This window comes from Podarcis liolepis, assembly GCF_965112155.1.
Source record: "Podarcis liolepis genome assembly, chromosome: 3".
Classification (NCBI taxonomy): Eukaryota; Metazoa; Chordata; class Lepidosauria; order Squamata; family Lacertidae; genus Podarcis; species Podarcis liolepis.
In genome coordinates this window covers 83,729,673-83,750,166 of record NC_139557.1, presented here as the reverse complement: position 1 = coordinate 83,750,166, position 20,494 = coordinate 83,729,673, and the positions used below count along the sequence as shown (strand labels likewise).

The 20,494-nt window shown below is 42.1% G+C and overlaps 1 protein-coding gene across 1 annotated transcript in view; it reads left to right on the top strand.

The window, feature by feature from the left end:
* Positions 1 to 1,644: 1,644 nt before the first annotated feature.
* The window catches only part of LOC310702453 (uncharacterized protein), a gene marked incomplete at its 5' end in the record, with an annotated part of 57,960 nt that continues 39,110 nt past the window's right edge, over positions 1,645 to 20,494 (top strand). The window contains 8 exons of the mRNA XM_083493933.1: positions 1,645 to 1,846; positions 3,063 to 3,181; positions 10,825 to 10,914; positions 12,459 to 12,585; positions 13,019 to 13,113; positions 14,629 to 14,785; positions 17,084 to 17,176; positions 17,910 to 18,022. Of these exons, the coding sequence (XP_083350059.1) occupies positions 1,645 to 1,846; positions 3,063 to 3,181; positions 10,825 to 10,914; positions 12,459 to 12,585; positions 13,019 to 13,113; positions 14,629 to 14,785; positions 17,084 to 17,176; positions 17,910 to 18,022 (996 nt within the window). The remainder of the gene's footprint in view (positions 1,847 to 3,062; positions 3,182 to 10,824; positions 10,915 to 12,458; positions 12,586 to 13,018; positions 13,114 to 14,628; positions 14,786 to 17,083; positions 17,177 to 17,909; positions 18,023 to 20,494) is intronic.

Sequence of the window (20,494 nt, the reverse complement as noted above, 5' to 3'; positions counted from 1 at the left end):
TTGTGGGGCTGGCGGTGGGGGGAAGTGCTGCTTTCCCCCACCGCCAGCCTCAAAGATCCCTGAAGCCTTTGGAGCGCAGCGCCCTGCTGCCCTGCAGAGGTTTGTGCGCAGCCGTCTCCAAGCTAGAGCAACGAGACGGAGCCCTTCGTCTCGCTGTTCTGGCTTGGGAACAGCCTTGCTAGCTTCTGCAGGACAGCGGGGTGAAGGCTCCCCACTGCCCTGCAGAGGTTTGCGCGCAGCCGTCCCCAAGCTAGAGCAGCGAGACGGAGCGCTCCGGAGTGCTCCATCTTCCTGTTCTGGCTTTGGGCTTAGCGGCGCAGCCTGCATTCGCTCTATAGGACGCACACACATTTCCCCTTAATTTTTGGAGGGGGAAATGTGTGTCCTATAGAACAAAAAATACGGTATATGTCTTACTCTCAGGCACTCCTTTACCTGGGAGTAAGTCACTTTGAACACAGTAGGGCTTACTTCTGGGAGTCATATATATGTAGGGAGCACGGTTAAAGTTTTTAATTGTGAAAGATGGACTTTTTAATGTGTACCAAAGTTCTGTTGTTTTTGTCCATTGAGTTTTCTTGGCAGGGATACCGGAGTGGCTCGCCGGTTCCTGCTCCAGGTGGATCACATTTAGTCAAAACTCTCCACTATGGCCTGTCCGTCCTGGGTGGCCCTGTACGGCTTGGCTCATAGCTTCTCTGAGTATTCAAGAATTGATGCTTTTGAATTATGCTACTGGAGGAGACTCTTGAGAGTCCCATGGACTGGAAGAAGATCAAACCTATCAATTCTTAAGGAAATAGGCCGTGAGTGCTCACTAGAAGGACAGATTGTGAAGCTGAGGCTCCAATACTTGGGCCACCTCATGAGAAGAGAAGACTCCCTGGAAAAGACCTTGATGTTGGGAAAGATTGAGGGCACAAGGAGAAGGGGATGACAGAGGATGAGTTGGTTGGACAGTGTTCTCGAAGCTACTAATGTGAGTTTGATCAAAATGCAGGAGGCAGTGGAAGATAGGAGTGCCTGGCGTGCTCTGGTCCATGGGGTCACGAAGAGTTGGACATGACTAGACAACTAAACAACAACAACCAAAGTTCTGAGAGACAGGGGTTTAGATATTTTGTATTAAGAAATCCCAAATGTCTGAACAAACATTTAGTTTTATCCTATCTAGAAAGTATCTAGAAAGAATTCTTGAGAAAATGAAAAATATCCAGACTTTTAAGACCTACAAAGTTTGTGTCACAGAGTTCCCAAAGAATCCTAAAAGAAGAAAGGATGCACAATTAGGTACTTAATCTGTCAGAATGGTTTCAGTCTGCTTTTCTTCTCCTACAGGGCCTCTGGTGTTGCAATGTCAAGTGGTTTTTCCGCTGAAAAAGCGCCCTGCCCAGCCCCTCAAATAGTATGTAATTTACATATCCAGAAAATGGGGCTGTCCCAAGTCAGAGGCAAATAAGAACAGAGTTTGCAAAATCTCAGAGGTCAATGAGAGTGTAGTGTGCGAGTGTTTTGAGAGTATAGTGCTTGTCATTCAGAATTGCTTCCTCTTCTGCTATATACCTTTATTGTACAACTTCTGGTCATACAGAAGCAAATCTGCCTTTTAAAAGGGGTTGTGACAAGACTGAGGCAGCCAACGAGATGGCCCAGAAAAACACAAGTCTTGTAGAAATAATAGAGCACCTTTTTGCTACGCTTCAAGGGGAGGAGAATGAGGAGCTGCTGTTTACTTACAGAGGAGTGCTGTATCCAAAACTTGTTTGTAGTCCTGGGACTTTTGAAGCATTGGAAACCATGGAAGCTAGGAAGGATGATAAGTTGATTGTTGCTTATCCAAAATGCGGTGAGTATCCAGCGTTTAATGGAATTAAAGGGGAATGGATTTGTTTACCAATTGATATCTGACCACATACAATTTGTATGTTTATTTCCCCCATGTAATCTGGATTTACAGTTTCCATGTTTTGTTGTGCTTTTCATAAATGGTAAATGGGGATTTTGTATGCAAAACCTGCAAACCTGAGCTGCTGACTCCACAGCGTATAATAAGCTGTCATGTGGAAGTGCCTTCTATTAAAGTTTGAACAAGGAAACCAATGTTTATTTGCTACGCAAAATGAACTGAAATGGGTCCCAGGTGAATACATTTTGGGGTGCCTGGATTCATACCTCACTTAGTGGCTAAGCACCCCACAACAGCCATGAGAAGCAATTCAAGGCCCTCTTTTATGTGGAGATGAGATGTGTGCCTCATAAGTCCTTGGTTACAATCCATCCTCCATGTTATTCAGTGAGGCCTCTGAAATTGTACCTTTTTTGTGCTTTGTTCACTTTCTTCCACCTTGTGCCACCTTCTCTGCCATTTTAATCCACTCCTCTGTGACTCTTGTTCCCACCTAATGTCAACTTGCCTGAAAAAAACAGGATTTATGGGAAAGGATCCTCACCCTCAGAATCTAATGTAAGTGGCAACTGCTCTTTGTTGCCCCTTTGTTGGATGAAATGTGAAGAAACTTCCTGGATTCTCCCACAATGAAGATTTTGCTCCAAAAGAAAATGTTTTTGGGTTGTTGTTGCTTTTTTCATTTTCAAAGCCTTGACTGTGTACAAAATAAAAAAATTCCTTCCAGTAGCACCTTAAAGACCAACTAAGTTAGTTCTTGGTATGAGCTTTCGTGTGCATGCACACTTCTTCAGATACACTGAAACAGAAGTTGCCAGACCCTTCTATATAGTCAACTGTGTACAGTCAATTCTGTGTACAGTCAGTTCTATATAGTCAATTGACTGTGTACAGTTCTTTTTAAAAAGCTGGTAGGGAAGGAACTTTCTCACAAAAGAAGAAAGAATAAAAGTTTGCAGTCTCCAAGGCTTGCATGGTGGCAACAGCTTTGTTGTGACTTACCTGGTGTGGTCTTATGACCCACCTGCAGGTCCCAATGCACTGGTAGAAGACCTATGATTTAAGTTGACTGTTGTATATGAACATGGCTGTGCATTTGGTTGTGTGAGTTATGCCCTTGTGATTCATATATGTCTCACTTGCTTTTATGTTGCAGGTACTAACTGGGTGCTCCAAATGGTAAATGACATGATAGTTGCAATCCCAAGTTACAAGGACTTGTCACCATCAGAAAACATACAAATGCTTGAATTTGGATTGCCCACAAAAGCTCAGGTTGGCATGATTTCCAAGTTTGTCTAGCAAATGATCAGAACTGACATGTTGTCAAGGTGGTGTCTGCTCTTCGCTATAAACACCCCCTGTTCACTCAGAGAGATATTTACAGTTCTTTATTTACACATGTACAAACAGCAACAGTTCCGAATCATGCTTCTGCATCTGAGGAGTCAGATTCGGGGAGTGGCTTCTTTCAGCTCCTTCTCCAACACAGCATAGGTGGGAATCTTGCGAGAGGTCTTTGATCCCTGCGTTTTAACTCTCTCTTGGCCTGTGCCAAGGCACTGCTTCCCCTTCTGTTCCTGAACTCCCTGGTTGGTGGCAGGGAGAGCATCGTAGAGCTCATAGAACATCGTAGAGCCCTGTCACCACTTGACTGCTCTCCTCCTCCTCCTCCCCTGCTTCTTTTGTCATTTCCCTGTACAGTGGTACTTCGGGTTAAGAACTTAATTCGTTCTGGAGGTCTGTTCTTAACCTGAAACTGTTCTTAACCTGAAGCACCACTTTAGCTAATGGGGCTTCCTGCTGCTGCCACGCTGCTGGAGCACGATTTCTGTTCTCATTCTGAAGCAAAGTTCTTAACCTGAGGTACTATTTCTGGGTTAGCGGAGTCTGTAACCCGAAGCATATGTAATCTGAAACGCATTTCTCCAACACACAAACAAAACTCTGAAGGAAAAACTGTACTTGCCACATTCTGTAATACAGTTTTGTTAATGTCTTCTTTTATATTTACATCAACAACTTTCATTTTTTAAAATAATATTTTTATTAATTTTCCATTTTTACAATCCAATAAAAGCCACAATAATACATTTCCAAATTATAATAAAAACAAGAAAACCAGTTATCCAATGCCAACTTACATATTTTTGAGTGACGTCCCATGTTCTGAAGTTCAGGGAATGATGATCTAATGTCGTGCTGCAATTCTTAGCTAGTCCAAATAAAACATTTCCGATATTAATCCTTCATTTGTTTTGACAGCTACTGGTCCTGCGACTTTCGTTCGTATTCAATTAATTCATCCATTAATTTAGCAAGAGGGTTAATCCTGTGCGGTTATGTGTTAAATATTTTTAATTTTCTTATTTGTTCTTCCTGTTGTAATCCAAAGTCCTCAGCAACATGCTTCACTTTTGGTTTCGGCACACAAGCGCAATTCTCAATGCATCACATCCAAGATAAAGAGAAGTCTGGCATTCTACCATTGACCCCAGGCAGATATCCAAAGTTATCTTCTGTGATCTCATTCCAGCTACTAACAAGCTGACACCTCACCAACACCATAATCCATCCAGTGGCCCTGAGTGAGAACTGCAGTTAATCTTAATACATAACATAAAATATATTGAGAGAAAATAATGGAGGCTCACCTCACCCAACATGTTGTTGTTGTTTAGTCGTTTAGTCGTGTCCGACTCTTCGTGACCCCATGGACCAGAGCACGCCAGGCACTTCTGTCTTCCACTGCCTCCCGCAGTTTGGTCAAACTCATGCTTGTAGCTTCGAGAACACGATCCAACCATCTCATCCTCTATGGTCCCCTTCTCCGTGTGCTCCGTGATCTTTCCCAACATCAGGGTCTTTTCCAGGGAGTCTTCTCTTCTCATGAGGTGGCCCAAGTATTGGAGCCTCAGCTTCACGATCTGTCCTTCCAGTGAGCACTCAGGGCTGATTTCCTTAAGAATGGATAGGTTTGATCTTCTTGCAGTCCATGGGATTAGCTGTTCTCCCTGTGCAAAGGTCAGAGGGGGCAGGGTTTCTGTTGAGGCAGGTGATTAGCTGTGGGAGGAGCTTATCAGAGCTAGCAGGGCAGCGGCGCGCGCAGTTTGATCCATCTTTTAGATTTAGGGGAGCTAGTCTCAAACGTTTGTTGGGGGAGACCTAGGTTTTTTTGTGGGGGGAGTTATTTGTCCTGTCTTCACGCTTTTTATGATGGAGGACCGCTGTAGCCACCCCCAACGACACATTCTCAAGATGGAGGGGGAGGGAACAGCTGCAGTCGCCTGCGGTTCCTGCGCAATGTTTGCCATCTTGCCAAAGGTTGCAGGCAGCTTTACCTGCAGCAATTGCATGTTGATTGCCCTCTTAAAAGACAAAGTCCAGCAACTGGAGGAACGTGTAGCTACGCTCCAAAGAATTAGAGAGCTGGAGCTCTTCTTGGAAGCAACAGAGCACACCGTCTCCACCAAGGAGGAGACAGGGGACTCCCCTGAGAAGGAGGCTAGTTCACCAACACAGGAGCCAGATATATGGAGAAATGTGACTCAAAGAAGTAGGAGGCCCAGGGTTCGTTCTGATTGTTTAGAAATACACAATCGCTTTGAGGTCCTCTCCCCTAGCATGGAAGATGAAGAGCAGACTCCATTTGAGGATCTCTCCCTCATTACAGTCGATCAGGTATATGAAGACGAGCAGCAAAGTCAGTCCTCAGGGAATGTGCAGGCGACCTTGGAACAGACAGCTCATGGAAGAACCCCGACCAAACCTAAGAGGAGGCGTGTAGTGGTGATAGGGGATTCCCTACTGAGGGGAACAGAAGCAGTGATCTGTGGGCCTGACAAGATGTCTCGGGAAGTATGCTGTCTCCCCGGGGCTAAGATCCAAGATGTAACTGAACGATTGCAAGGAATCATAAAACCCACTGACAAATACCCCTTCCTCTTGGTTCATGTGGGAACCAATGACACTGCAAGCAATAGCCTCCAGAAGATCAAAAGAGACTACAAGGCTCTTGGCAGGAAATTGAAGCAACTAAATGCACAAATTGTCATCTCATCTGTCCTCCCAGTTGAACGACGTGGCCCAGGGAGAGAGGGAAAAATAGTGGAAGTGAACAGCTGGCTTCGCAAATGGTGTAAACAGGAACGGTTTGGATTCTTAGATCACAGACTGCAGTTTCTTGAAGATGGACTTCTGGCAAGTGATGGGCTGCACCTCACAACGGGTTGGGAGAAATGTTTTTGCCAAAAATCTCAGAAACCTCATCAGGAGGGCTTTAAACTGACTAATGTGGGGGAGGGAGACAGTGCTCCTGAAGGTAGGAGTCTATCAATTGATGAAGATGATCATCCAAATGTCATAGACAAATGGAGCAAACAGCACGCAGACCTAGTGGTGGGAGGAAAAAAATCCTTAAATAAGAGACACGGGGGAATGATTAATGGACTTCAATGTCTGTACACTAATGCGCAAAGCATGGGAAATAAACAAGATGAGCTTGAGCTCTTGGTACAGCAAACTAAATATGACATAATAGGCATCACTGAAACCTGGTGGGATAAGTCCCACGATTGGAATGTAAAAATGGGGGGATACAATCTATTTCAGAGGAACAGACCAGACAAGAAAGGAGGAGGAGTGGCGTTATATGTCAGGGATGTGTATACCTGTGAAGAGATCCAAGATTTAGAACCTCAAGGCCAAAGTGAGAGCATTTGGGTCAAAATTAAGGGAGAGAAGAATAACAGAGACCTCATTGTGGGAGTTTACTATAGATCCCCAAGCCAAACGGAGGACATAGATGATGCCTTCCTGGAACAGATGGCCAAGCATGCAAAAGGAAGGGAGATAGTAGTAATGGGGGACTTCAATTACCCGGATATTTGTTGGATGTCAAACTCAGCCAAGAGCATAAGGTCAAACAGATTCCTCACTGGCCTTGCAGACAACTTCATTTTCCAGAAAGTGGGAGAAGCAACAAGAGGAACAGCCATTTTAGATCTGGTCCTAACCAATGTTGATGACCTGGTTAGTGGGGTAGAAGTGGAAGGATCATTAGGCGCGAGTGATCATGCTCTTCTGAAGTTTACTATGCAGCAGAAAGGAGCAGCCAAGCATACTAGGACTCAATTTCTTGACTTTAAGAAAGCCAACTTCATAAAATGTAAAGTATTGCACTTGGGCAAAAAAAAGGAGAGGCACAAATACAAGATGGGTGACACCTGGCTTGAGAGCAGTACATGTGAAAAGGATCTAGGAGTCTTGGTTGACCACAAACTTGACATGAGCCAACAGTGTGACGCGGCAGCTAAAAAAGCCAATGCAATTCTGGGCTGCATCAATAGGAGTATAGCATCTAGATCAAGGGAAGTAATAGTGCCACTGTATTCTGCTCTGGTCAGACCTCACCTGGAGTACTGTGTCCAGTTCTGGGCACCACAGTTCAAGAAGAACACTGACAAACTGGAACGTGTCCAGAGGAGGGCAACCAAAATGGTCAAAGGCCTGGAAACGATGCCTTATGAGGAACGGCTAAGGGAGCTGGGCATGTTTAGCCTGGAGAAGAGGAGGTTAAGGGGTGATATGATAGCCATGTTCAAATATATAAAAGGATGTCACATAGAGGAGGGAGAAAGGTTGTTTTCTGCTGCTCCAGAGAAGCAGACACGGAGCAATGGATCCAAACTACAAGAAAGAAGATTCCACCTAAACATTAGGAAGAACTTCCTGACAGTAAGAGCTGTTCGACAGTGGAATTTGCTGCCAAGGAGTGTGGTGGAGTCTCCTACTTTGGAGGTCTTTAAGCAGAGGCTTGACAACCATATGTCAGGAGTGCTCTGATGGTGTTTCCTGCTTTGCAGGGGGTTGGACTCGATGGCCCTTGTGGTCTCTTCCAACTCTATGATTCTATGATTCTATGATTCTATGATTCTATGATTCTATGATTCTATGATTCTATGATTCTATGAATCCCCTCCAGCACCATAATTCAAAAGCATCAATTCTTCAGCGATCAGCCTTCTTTATGGTCCAGCTTTCACTTCCATACATCACTACTGGGAAAACCATAGCTTTTACTATATGGACCTTTGTTGGCAAGGTGATGTCTCTACTTTTTAAGATGCTGTCACCCAACATACCGATCCAATTATGACGAAAGTCCTTCTCCACATCGAAACCTTGGCACTCAGTGGCTGATCCAATTAGCAGGTTATCTTATCTCCTCTAGTTCAGAGCATGCCTGTTAATTAAGTCCAAATTTCATCTTAAAAAACAGAGTACCTCTGCTCATGGTGACCGCTTTTGAGAGTTCCTGATATACGCAGTGCAATGCACCCAGCGTCCCCTGCCCCCCCATTCCTTTGGAACGGGCGGTAGGTATCAGATGATCTGCGAGTGAAGCTAGCCCCCCCTTTTTGCTTTTTTTAAAAAAATAATATTTATTGAAACACATTTTTTTAAAAATTACACAGAAAAAAGATAACATTACAAAAAATGACAAAAACACAAAAAGAAAAAGAGAAAATAAAACCATCACTTTCAAATTCTCCAATTTCCGTTACCTTCTTTCCATGACCACCTCCTCCTCCCATCTCTTGTATTTTAATTAATAATTGTCCCAGCAAATCCTTTCCATAATTCATAATATTTTATCATTACGTTACTTTACTCTATTATCATCTTGTCTTATAAAAACGACCTTAAAGCTTAAAACTTAAATCTTTTTTGCCAACTTCTCATAACCATTACCTTTTTGCCAAATTCTTTAGACATTTTTACAAGAGCCAAGTAATTTCATCTCAACATTTTCCCAAAATTCATAAAACATTTCTAGTAGTAATAATATAAAAAAGATACAATAAAATAAAAGCAATCCAATCTTCTTCCAGCGTCCCCTCCCCCCGGTCCCGGGATTGTCAGTCTTTTTTTTGTCCCATTAGTCTGGCACATTAACCTGGTGCTCTTATATCCGAGGCCTTTAAATCTCTTCCATGTCCCTTTCGCAGCTCTTCTTCATATTTTCCTTTCACTCGCGGGAACTCCAGCTTAATAGTGTTTTTGACCCTTTTCAGCAAATTAGCCCTTTTCTCACAGTCCAGACTAAGCTCCATGTGATGTTTAAAAACATATTTCAAATTCCCTCCAAAATTGAAAGTCCCAACAACTCCAAACCTCTGATGGCCCATTACCAGACTCGGAAAGTCCAACCATCCCTGCAAAGGGGGGTCAGTCCAACCCCCCATTTCCAGTTCAATCCAAACTTTATCTTTCCAAATCTGTTTTTTCCCAAGTTCATTTATAAGATCCAAAAGCTCATTTTCCTGCTGGGCCAAAAGTCCCTCCATCCCTGGCGTCCCAGATTCAGCAAGGTCCTCTTCTTTCAGTTGTTCTGTCATGGCACGCTCCTGTTTTGGTTCCTCGGTGGGCTCCATATGATTTCCCACTACCTGTTCAAAGGCTCTGGCCGCATTAGTCATACAGTCCATCTTCTGACTTAACTGATCCAATAGGGCACTTTTTTTACAGAAAGCACCCAACAGTGCTTCTGAAGGCATTGTCATGCAAGGTCACAGAGTTCTTTCCCACAGTTGTAATCAGTAACAGCCGCAAGTTCCCAGGATTTAGTTACAATTTCATAGTTCCCCTCTAGGGGGAAAAACTTCAGATTGTCCTTTTCCTTGGAAACAATAGCAACAGAGTTTCTTCTTTAAGATATTTTGTCCATATTTGTTCTTTTGAAAGACGAAAGGAATCACAATATTTCCCTCCTGTCAAAGCATTTGTTTGTCAAAGCATTTGTTTCTGGTCAATGAGCTTCAATCATCAAATCTGACACCCCGCTCCAGGGTCAGGACAGTGGAAAATTACTTTACTTTAACTTTATTTCCGCAGGTTTAAACAACTCAGTAAACGTCCCCCTTCTTCTCCTGCTTCCAAAGGGGGATTCCACAATTTTGAATGATGAGAGACGATCCTTTAAAAGTGATTTTTAAGGCTCTAGTTTACGTTGTCTTTGCTTTGTTATAACTACAAAAGAACGGAAGGGTGACTTCCTGTTTAGCCCTTTCCGTTTCAGTACCAAATTAGGGTAAATTTTAGAGTCCAAGTTCCTTTTATTTTGCCAATTCTTGTTTAAAATCCAGGTATTTAGCGTTCCAGTACTCACGGTTAGTTATTTTCGATGCCAAATTGTCCCAGGAAAAAGGCAGTGCTCTCCGGCAACAGCTGTGTGGCTTCGCTCCGCAGAAAAAGCAGTCGACTCACAGCACCGCGCCACTTCCCCCTCTTCACTTTGGAGCCTGTTTCTGGGTTCCTTAGTGGGTTGGGAGGCGCTAAAGGTGCCCGCCGAGTCCCACGGTCACAGGCTTCATCCGCCTGTGATTTTCAGAAGGGTCCCCGCTACGCTGCAGTGGAAAAGACCCGTTTCGTGCGGAGCTTGTCCCTCCAGTTCAGAGGGAGTCCGCCATCACCGGAGGCGCCCCCTTTTTGCAAGGATAATTACTCCCATGTTATCCTCAATTAGCCGCGCAGAAGGGCTCCGCTGGCATGGGCACAGCTGTTCACCATGGCAGTCAGTGCCGGAAGCCGATGTTAACAACTTTCAGACTCTCTCCACTTCAGTGATCATATGAACTTTATTAATAATTATTATTTGGATCCGAATCATGTCTTTAGGTTAGGTAAAGGGGGGGGGGGAGAGAGGTGAATACTTAGAATCAAAGAATTGTACAACTTGAAGAGACCCAAATGGCCATGTACTCCAAACCTCTTTGTATAGTTTGTTATTCTTCTTCTGTCAATATGTAAATCAAAGCCCCCCCCCATTATAAAGCTCAATAAAAAGAAGGGGAAAAACAACCCCTCTAGATCCTGAAACAACAACAAAGTTAACATTCCTCTAATTCTTATTCTAGGACATGGACAAGCAGCCTTCTCCACGTATTTTTTCTACACATTTTCATTATGATAATATTCCCAAATCTTTTTTTGAGAATAAGGTGAAGGTAAGTGACTAGCTTCACTACTATTATGATTGCTATTACTATTAAATGCTATTATGACTCTAACAGCATTTAATCACAATACTGAGTACTTAATATAGCTATCTTAATTTGACAGCTCTTGTCATATTGTCAAAGCAAATTCTACATCAGTTGGCCTAAATCCAGGCTAACAGAGCATTCCAACCCTCCCTCGGACTGGGTTGAGGATTTGTGTGAGGACTGAGCAGAGTTGTTCCTCTGCGCGGATCTCCTGGCTGGTTTGGATTGCTCTCTCCTGCTTTGGCTTAGTTACTCATGACTAAACCCACTGATTTCAATGGGACCTAGGTACAACTAAATCTGGACCCACTGCATTCTTTGCATAGCTGGAGGCAAAGTTGCTCCTTTATCTGTAATCTCTGTGTGAGGTAAGGGACCTTTGAAACTGTTCTCTTCACATGCGGGTCTGTCACAGTTCTGTTTCAGGCATAGGCAAACTCTTCCTTCCATATGTTTTGAGACTACAGTTCCCTTCATCCCCGATGACTAGTCCTGTTAGCTATGGATGTTGGGAGTTGTAGTACCAAAACATCTGGAGGGCTGAGTTTGCCCATGCCTGTTCTGTTTCATGAGCCAAACCATAGAATAATGTAGACAGTCTCCTTCCTCCGTCTTCTTCCTCAGTATTAGATACTCAGGTTTACCTGGGGGAAATTCCAAAGAGGGAACTATAAAGCAAAAGCCATCCCCCAAGTCTCTCCAAGGCAAAGCGTTATTGGAAGCGATATCTACTCTGCTAAACTTCCTGCCTTTTGTTGTGGCAGTCTGTTATGCCCCAGAAACACAAGTCTCTCCCCACAACCAGTTTAAGCGAGATGGGCAAGAACAGAGAACATTTTAAGACACCAGCTTTTTCAGCATTTCCATTTCAGTTTGCACTGATATGTTACTTTCAGTACACTATGTCCACAACCTATGTTCTGGGGATCACGCCTAATGCCAAAATTGCATATACTCAAAACACATTGGGTTCCATTTTTGGTTGGGACTGCCAAAGCCATTTTCCCCAGAGCCCTGCGCCCACTTTTAATTTAATAAAATACTTTGCCAATTCCATAATAATAATAATAATAATAATAATAATAATAATTTATTACTTATATACCGCCCAAATGGCTGGGTTTCCCCAGCCACTCTGGGTGGCTTCCAACAAGAGATTAAAAGTACAGTAAAGCTAAATGAGCATAACTTGCAGGCTTCCTCTATATAAATACTGTTGACTTGCAACCTGTCTGCATTTAACTTGTGCAATAACAGCTCTTCTTGTATGGTGCCTGGCCAGCATGCAATGACACAAATTACCGGTAAACTCACACAAGGCAAAGAGCTGCAAAGCATAGAGCCTGTGGGAGAGGCTCCCTTCCAGAGCAAGGCACGGAGCTTAAAAGCTCTGCCTTAGGTAGGGGCCACTGGCCTCCTTGATGTGTCAGCTCCAGAAGGTTAGAGATGTTTGCACAGGGGAGGTTCCAACAAAACCTAATATCTCTTTCTTTCTTTTTAAATAGATGTTGGTAGTATTTCGAAACCCCAAAGATGCCGCTGTATCCTATTACCATTTTTACAACAAAAACCCTGTTCTTCCAGATGTCAGCTCTTGGGATGATTTTTTTCAAATGTTCATGAGCGGCGAAGGTAGGTTAGAAGTTCTCACTTTCTGTATTTCTGAAACTTCCCTCAAAGTATTTGTGTAGAGCTTCTGTTCCAATGAAAGGCAAACAAGTTTCAGATCACCAGGACTTTTGATTGCAGGGAAAAGCCCACAGTTGATATTTCTTTTACTCAGACTTGCATCATTAGTAGCTGTCCTTCAGATAGTGGTGGATAGCCAGACTCATCACTGATGGGTGATATGAATTTAGGCATCTTTTCAACACCTGATGATTTGTGTACAGATTTTGCATGTCATAAAAATGGCTGGTTTTTATCAGTGTTGGGTTAAACAGAATGAACGAAGTGTTGTATCCTCATTGTAGGATATGTGCAGCTTTTGCCAGCAACTGATATTATTTTGTATACCCCACCCCACACCCGGGATTTGAAATATGCTGTTTGCATTTCATTTCAGTTTGTTGGAAATCCTACTTTGACCATGCTCTTGCTTGGGACAAACATATGGATGACGAAAATGTCATGATCATCACATTTGAAGAGCTGAAGGAAGTGAGCATTCTTTGAAATTGAGATAATGTTTCTTTGTGCCTTCATTTTCTTAGATGGCCTAATCTAGCTGTATGTGGAAATTAAGACAGGTGTATTGATGGTTGTTGAATTGGTAAAGGGAGAGGCATTGTTTTGCTTTTCTGTTTCTGCCCCCTTTCCCTCCCTCCTCATTACCTTTAGCTTTCTTTTCCTTAATAAACCTGTAGTTAATAATTAATAGAAATGCACTCATTTTTCCTCCTTCTTGTTATGGAATGAGGTCCTCATCGATATTTTTTTTTTTGGGGGGTGGTAATCTAAATTAAATGGAAGCCTAAATACAGATCAGATTGTGTTTTAGGTGCCTCTCTCTCTCTCTCTCTCTCTCTCTCTCTCTCTCTCTCTCTCTCTCTCTGTGTGTGTGTGTGTGTGTGTGTGTGTCTCCCCAGCTGCAACCTCTCCAATGTCCCATGCCAGATTTAGGCTGAAAAACTTTCTGCTGGCTCCAAAAGAAGGTTTTAAAAAACTAAATTGTGATGCTGGGCGGGGGAAGGGATGCTGCAATCTGAGAATCCATCTATATGTTATTATTTTGCACTTCCCAGTTTCAAATAAGAAAAGAATGTTAGATAAACGTTTAGCCGTTATTCCTGGTTATATAGTACTATTGCTTTTATTACACCACCCCCTTTTATCATAATTCATTGGAACAATCAAGGGCATAATAAACTTGCCACTTCTCTGGTCTTCACCAAAGGCCTGGTCCTCTGTGTCCTCCTCCCCCCTTGAGAGGGGGATCAAATGGGGCAAGCCCCCTTTTGTCTGAGGTTTGGAAGTTCTTTCTCATTATGCTGCCAAGTACTTTCTGCTGTGTTTCTGCCAGTGTTATATTTTGACTTTGCTTCTGCAGCAACTGTTTTTCTTAAGAGCATGAGTAGTGTGTGCATGCGTGCACGCGTGTGTGCATGCGCATTTGGTTTTTGTTTGTTAAGTAGGTTTGGATATTTCAAATAAAAGAAAAATTACAGTTCCGCAGTTCATTAAATACTAAGCACACCAATATGCCAGTCTGATTAAGTATTGTGATGTAATCTTTCTGGGTGTGCTCGTTCACAGGCTAACTAAGTTTATCAGAAGTAGTGTTCCAAACTTTTAATCATCTCAAACATTTCTGAGTTAAAAGGAATATACTGTAGATGATTAAACATGACATGCTGGAAATGGGGGGGGAAATGGGTAGCAGAAATCTGGGGAAAAATGCTTTTCAAATATAAGTTACAGAAGCAAATAGAAAGTTGTAAATGATGTGCCTTTGCTGAGACAATGTTTCTGTACTTTTCATGCTGCACTTATTTTGCTAATATCAAATGCTCCTTTTTAGAATAGCTAAAGCACATACCTTACATTTATGAATATATTTATTCAGATGTTTAGCCTGCCCCATTCTTGAATCTTAGGGCTGATTCTAACTTAGAAATCTACCTTACTACCAAATATATTTATGAAGTCATAACTAACTTTATTGTTATTTTCCAGAATCTTCACGAAGGAGTGAAGCGAATAGCTGACTTTTATGAACTACCTCTGTCTGATGAAATGATTAAGTCTGTTGCAGAGAACTCTACCTTCCAAGCAATGCAGAGTAAATCTGATGAAACACACGGTATACTTGCTCCTGTCATTTTCAGGAAAGGTAATATTGCTTTTATGCCACTAGTTTACACTGAATTCTCTTTCTTCCAGTAACACAGCGCCCTCTAGGGGTGCCATTTATGGGTTGGACAACTAAACATTACATTTTGTCAATATCTTGAAAATAGTTTTGATCCATTTCCCTCTTCCTCACTCCCATCCCACATATAGAACCAAAGTTCAAAAACACTAAGAACCCCTAAAAAGCCTCTGTAACACCATTCTCCTATAATTAGAACAAAGAAGTTTTCTGGTCCAGAAGAGTTTGCACATGTCATATTTTCAATAGTCCAAATTAATCTGCAAAACTAGAAGTTACTTGTGCTGTGACATCACAGTTTTCTGCATTCTCTCCTACCAATGATATCCAGCTATGTAGAGTAAGAGGCATAAAAACCATGAGCCCAGGGCAACTCATGTTTTATTATGTCAATAATCAAACAAGACAGTTAAAACTCTGAATAGTGGTCTAGGTGATTTGGGAGTTGGTGGTCCTATTGAACTTGAAAGGTTCTAAGTGGACAAGCATAGGACTGCACAGTGGGATAGCTGGAATTCAGTGGGGCTTATTTGCAAGTAGGTTGGGATAGAAATAATGCCTAAGTGCTCTAACTGTAAACCAATTAGCCACAGTATAAATTACTCCAATACTTTGGCCACCTCATGCTAAGAGAAGACTCCCTGGAAAAGACCCTGATGTTGGGAAAGATGGAGGGCACAAGGAGAAGGGGACGACAGAGGACGAGATGGTTAGATAGTGTTCTCGAAACTACTAACAAGAGTTTGACCAAACTGGGGGAGGCAGTGGAAGACAGAAGTGCCTGGCGTGCTCTGGTCCATGGGGTCATGAAGAGTCGGACACGACTAAACGACTAAACAACAACAACAACAAATAAATTACTTCACTGTGTAATTTAAATAACAGTAATATTTACAATACTACCACATCACGTTTCTTTAACCAGAACCATTTTGACAGGGATAAGCTTCCCGTTTTGTTTATCTTTTTCAATGGTTTCAGACAACAGAATATTTCCACAGATCAAGGCAAGCTTCTCTACTCTTTCTCGTGTTTGCATTCTTCTTGATTGGTGTCAAACTCCCCCCCCTCAAAAAAAAGAATATATTTTTTTTACCTGCTGCAAAGATAAGAGACATCTGCAGCAGGTTAGACGGTTTGAGAGTTCTACAAGTTTACAATATACTGAAATTATAATTATGTTAAATTCTCTTATATAGCTACTAGAAGAGTAGCCAGTGCATTACAAGGAAGTTAGAATGATATTTTTAAAATTTTGCCTTTTAACATTTCAGCCATCATGCTAAGATAATATATTTTATGATGTTTGTGTGTGTGTGTGTGTGTGTGTGTGTGTGTGTGCGTGTGCGTGCTTCTTTTAATTCTCGAAAATCCCTTAGGCTTCTCTTGGGAGGAAAGCTGTGTTTGTTTAATAATAATACAGCTGTATCTCAAAAGTCAAACAGAATCCATTCTGGAAGTCTGTTCGACTTCCGAAACATCCGACTTCCAAAGCACAGCTTCTATTTGGCTGCAGGAAGATCCTGCAGCCAATCAGAAGATCCTGCAGCCAATCAGAAAATCCTGCAGCCAATCAGAAGCTGCGGAAGTCCTGTTGGACGTTTGGCTTCCCAAAGAATGTTCGAAAACTGGAGCACTAACTTGCGGTTTTCGATCGTCCAGGAGCTAAAACATACATGTTCTGGGGTGTTTGAGAACCGAGGTACGACTGTAATAATGATGATGATGATGTTAAAAGAAACAGAAATATTTGAAAAAGGAAACCTTGCAACTGCACGCACATGCACACATATGCCCCTCAAATGTTTCTCTCCACTCACTCTTCACATCCCAAACAGCCCATTCTGATGCATGCTAGTACTGTAATGCTCTTCCTTGCTTACTCCCAAGAAAGGGTGCATAGGGTTGCAGGATGAGAAGCATGACAGTACACCCTTCTGCTTTAACATTCCAAAACCATAAATCTGATCTGTGAACCTCTATATAGGAAGAAATATATACAGTGGTACCTCGGGTTAAGTACTTAATTCGTTCCGGAGGTCTGTTCTTAACCTAAAACTGTTCTTATCCTGAAGCACCACTTTAGCTAATGGGGCCTTCCGCTGCCGCCTCGCCACCGGAGCACAATTTCTGTTCTCATCCTGGAGCAAAGTTCTTAACCCGAGGTACTATTTCTAGGTTAGTGGAGTCTGTAACCTGAAGCGTATGCAACCCGAGGTATCACTGTAGTGAGATTCATTTTTCATTGTTTCTTTATAGGTGCTGTGGGCGACTGGAAGACTTTGTTCACTGAGGCTCAGAGCCAGGAAATGGATGCAAAATTTGAAGAGTGCTTAGCAGGAACTAAACTGGGTGCAAAGCTAAAATATGACCAATATTGTAAATTTTAAACCTTTGGATTTGGAGGTTAATATCTGAAGCCTTTCGATTAAGAATAAAATGATGTTTAAGTGCTAGATACATCTATGCACAGAAATTTTTTAAACATGCTCTCAGTCTTTTTTGCTTTAAAAATATTGTAATCAAATCCTTAACATACTAAATGGGAAGAGCATGAAGACCTGCTATGAAATATATTTGGGGCGATTTCCCCCCATAGAAAGCGCCCTGCTGAGCCCCGCAAATATTATGTACCGTATTTTTCGTCCTATAGGGCGCACTGGCCCATAGGACGCACCTCGTTTGGGGGGGGGGAATGAATAAAAAAAAATATTTCCCCCGCCCTGGCTGCCGCCCCAAGCCTTGCGCTCACCTGCCCGAAGCACGGGCACCCTCCGGAGGGCTCCCTGTGCTTCAGGCGACAGGCTGCCGCCCCAAGCCTCGCGCGCTTGGTGGGACCTCCTGCCGGGCGCGCAAGGCTTGCAGACACTCGCCCGAAGCACGGGGAGCCCTCCGGAGGGCGTCCTATGGGGCGAAAAATACGGTAATTTACATTTCCAGAAAATGGAGCTTTTCCAAGTCAGAGGCAAATGAGAACAGGGTTTGCAAACTCTCAGAGGTAAATGAGAGCATAGCGTGCGAGTGTTTGTGATTCAGAATTGCTTCATCTTCTGCTATATACCTTGTGCAACTTCTGGTCACACAGAAGCAAATCTGCCTTTTAAAAGGGGTTGTGACAAGACTGAGGCAGCCAACAAGATGGCCAAGAAAAAGTCAAGACTTGTGGAAAAATTAGAGAATCTTTTAGCTACGATTCAAGTAGAGGAGAATGAGGAGCTTCTGTTTACTTATAGTCTTTTTTGCTTTAAAATCATGTAATCAAATTCTTAACATACTAAATGGGAAGATCTGCTATGAAATATTTCTGGGGCGGTGATCTCTTCTTTAATGGTTATGTCCTACTTCAGAAGATATGCTTTACTTGTTGTTCCTTCTCAATCATATTATGGAGCCAACTCCCCTCCCCATCCCATTTTGGTATACACAGTCTATGCCAATAACACTGACTCACTTTGCAGCAATGTTGCAAAGATGACGGACGTACTCTCTGCAACATGCTTTATAAGCACCTATAATACTTAACATTTACTAATTTCAACAAAACATCTGTCCTCAAAGACAGCGATCCTAGTCCCACAGCTCAAAACTGTCTACATGCACACCATACATTTAAAGCACATGGCTCCCTCAAAGAATCCTGGAAACTATGGTTTACACCTCACCACACTACATTTCCCAGCACCCTTAACAAACTGCAATTCCCAGGATTCTTTGAGGGGAAACCATGTGCTTTAAATGTATGGGCTGGGTGTAGAATCACAGGTGCAATGCAAAATAAAACATTGCAGAGGAAAGTCAAGTTATAAAGCATGCATTCAAAGCAACATAATAAAATTAAGACATTATCATAACCGTTGCAAAATAACACTTTATGAAAGTGAGTCAGATAATGTTGGATGACGAATGATTCAGTCTGGTATGCCCCCCCCCCCCGATGCCTCTGAACCGGAACCCCTTTTGAGGCGCAGTTATAAAAACAACTGGGGGGTGGGGGCTCTGCTAGCGACCAAGCTGGGTGGTGACAAGACCAGGCCAGAAGGATGGAGTGAAAGGAGCAGAAGACAAAGTAAAGTACAGGTATAAATATGAAGAAGACCTGCGGAAGGGACATGGAAAAGAGTTAAGAGCTTCGGACAGGAGATCACCAGGTTGATGGACTAGATGGATGGGATAGAAAGGACTGACAAAACCCGAGACCAGGAAGAAGAGACGATGGATGAAGACTGGAAGAAAGTTTTAAAAATTCATTTAGAAAAGTATCGTAAAATTAATGAGTATTAGAAAAATGTTGGAATGAAATTATTTGGCTTTAGCAGAAATGTTAAAAAGAATTATGTAAGAATATGTTAAGGTTAAGAGAATTTGGTATAAATAAGATTTATGTTTTAAGTTTTAGGGTTTTTTATGGTAAGATAAGGTTAAAATAGATTAAGGTAATTTAATGACAGAATATTGTGAAAGATGGAAAGGATTTGCTGAGATAATTAACAACTAGAATACAAAAAAGGGAGGTGTGAGGAGGTCGATGAAATAAGGTAATGACAGTTAAGGATCTGGGAATATTGGATCTGTTTTTAAATTTTTTGTTTATTTTTGCTTTTTGATTTTGATGTATTGTGTGTTTTGTTTTTTCTTTTTGACTTTGGTTTTTATTGATTTGTATTGTTTAATTGTTACTTTTATTTACTTTTCTTTCTTTCTTTTTCTCTTTCTCTTGTTCTTTCCTTCTTTTTTCTTTGTAATCTTAAAATTCTCAATAAATATCATTTAAAAAAAACAAAACAGAAGGATGGAACCAGTTTCCTTTGTTGGATGATATTCACCTAAAAAATCCCACCAGTGGAAGCTGTGTGCAATGACTTCTGCCTGCAAAGCAAGGCTTTCCTCTCTCTCCTTCCCCCGCGCACCCCCATGCCCTTTCCAAAATTTGTGGGGGGGGGGGAGAGAATCAGGTGAAGGAGAGGAGGGATTGTTCTGTCTGGCAAACTGAAATGCTTGTGCTGATGGAACAATCTAAAGAGTGCGACATTGAATTTATTGTGTGTAGACTCTTCAGATATAAAAGCATGAGAAGAGTTACAGTTATATGCAGGCCAGTCTGACATATTGACTAGCATAGCAGAATGTCTCACCAGATAACGTGTGTTTTTAATTGTGTTTTTAATATTCTATTGCGAGCCACCCAGGTGTCTGGGAAAACCCAGCCAAATGGGCAGGGTATTAATAATAATAATAATAATAATTATTATTATTACTACTACTACTACTACTACTGTATTATGAAGAATATGTATGAAGAGGAAATCAGCTGGGTTGTCTGAGAAATGCTTCTGCCAGGTTACAAATGTAATAACGGTGAGTAGAAAATGGCTACGGAATAATTTTGCTCTATGACATGGCCTTTAGGTATAAGTAATCATTAACTAGTTTTCAGCTTTTGCTTGGAAGACAAAACGATAACTTCAATGGCTATGTGGGGGGGGGGGGAGGGAGCAGCAACATCATATTTTGGTGTTCTCAGCATGTTGCCAATGAGATACAACCAATTTGATTTGCAAACCAGAATGTATTAATTTAAGAATATGGGACAAACATCATTCAGACCCAACCTTTCAGAATACAAGTCCTTACAAGGTGTCTTAGAGGTAAGAAAGATACATGTATAAAATC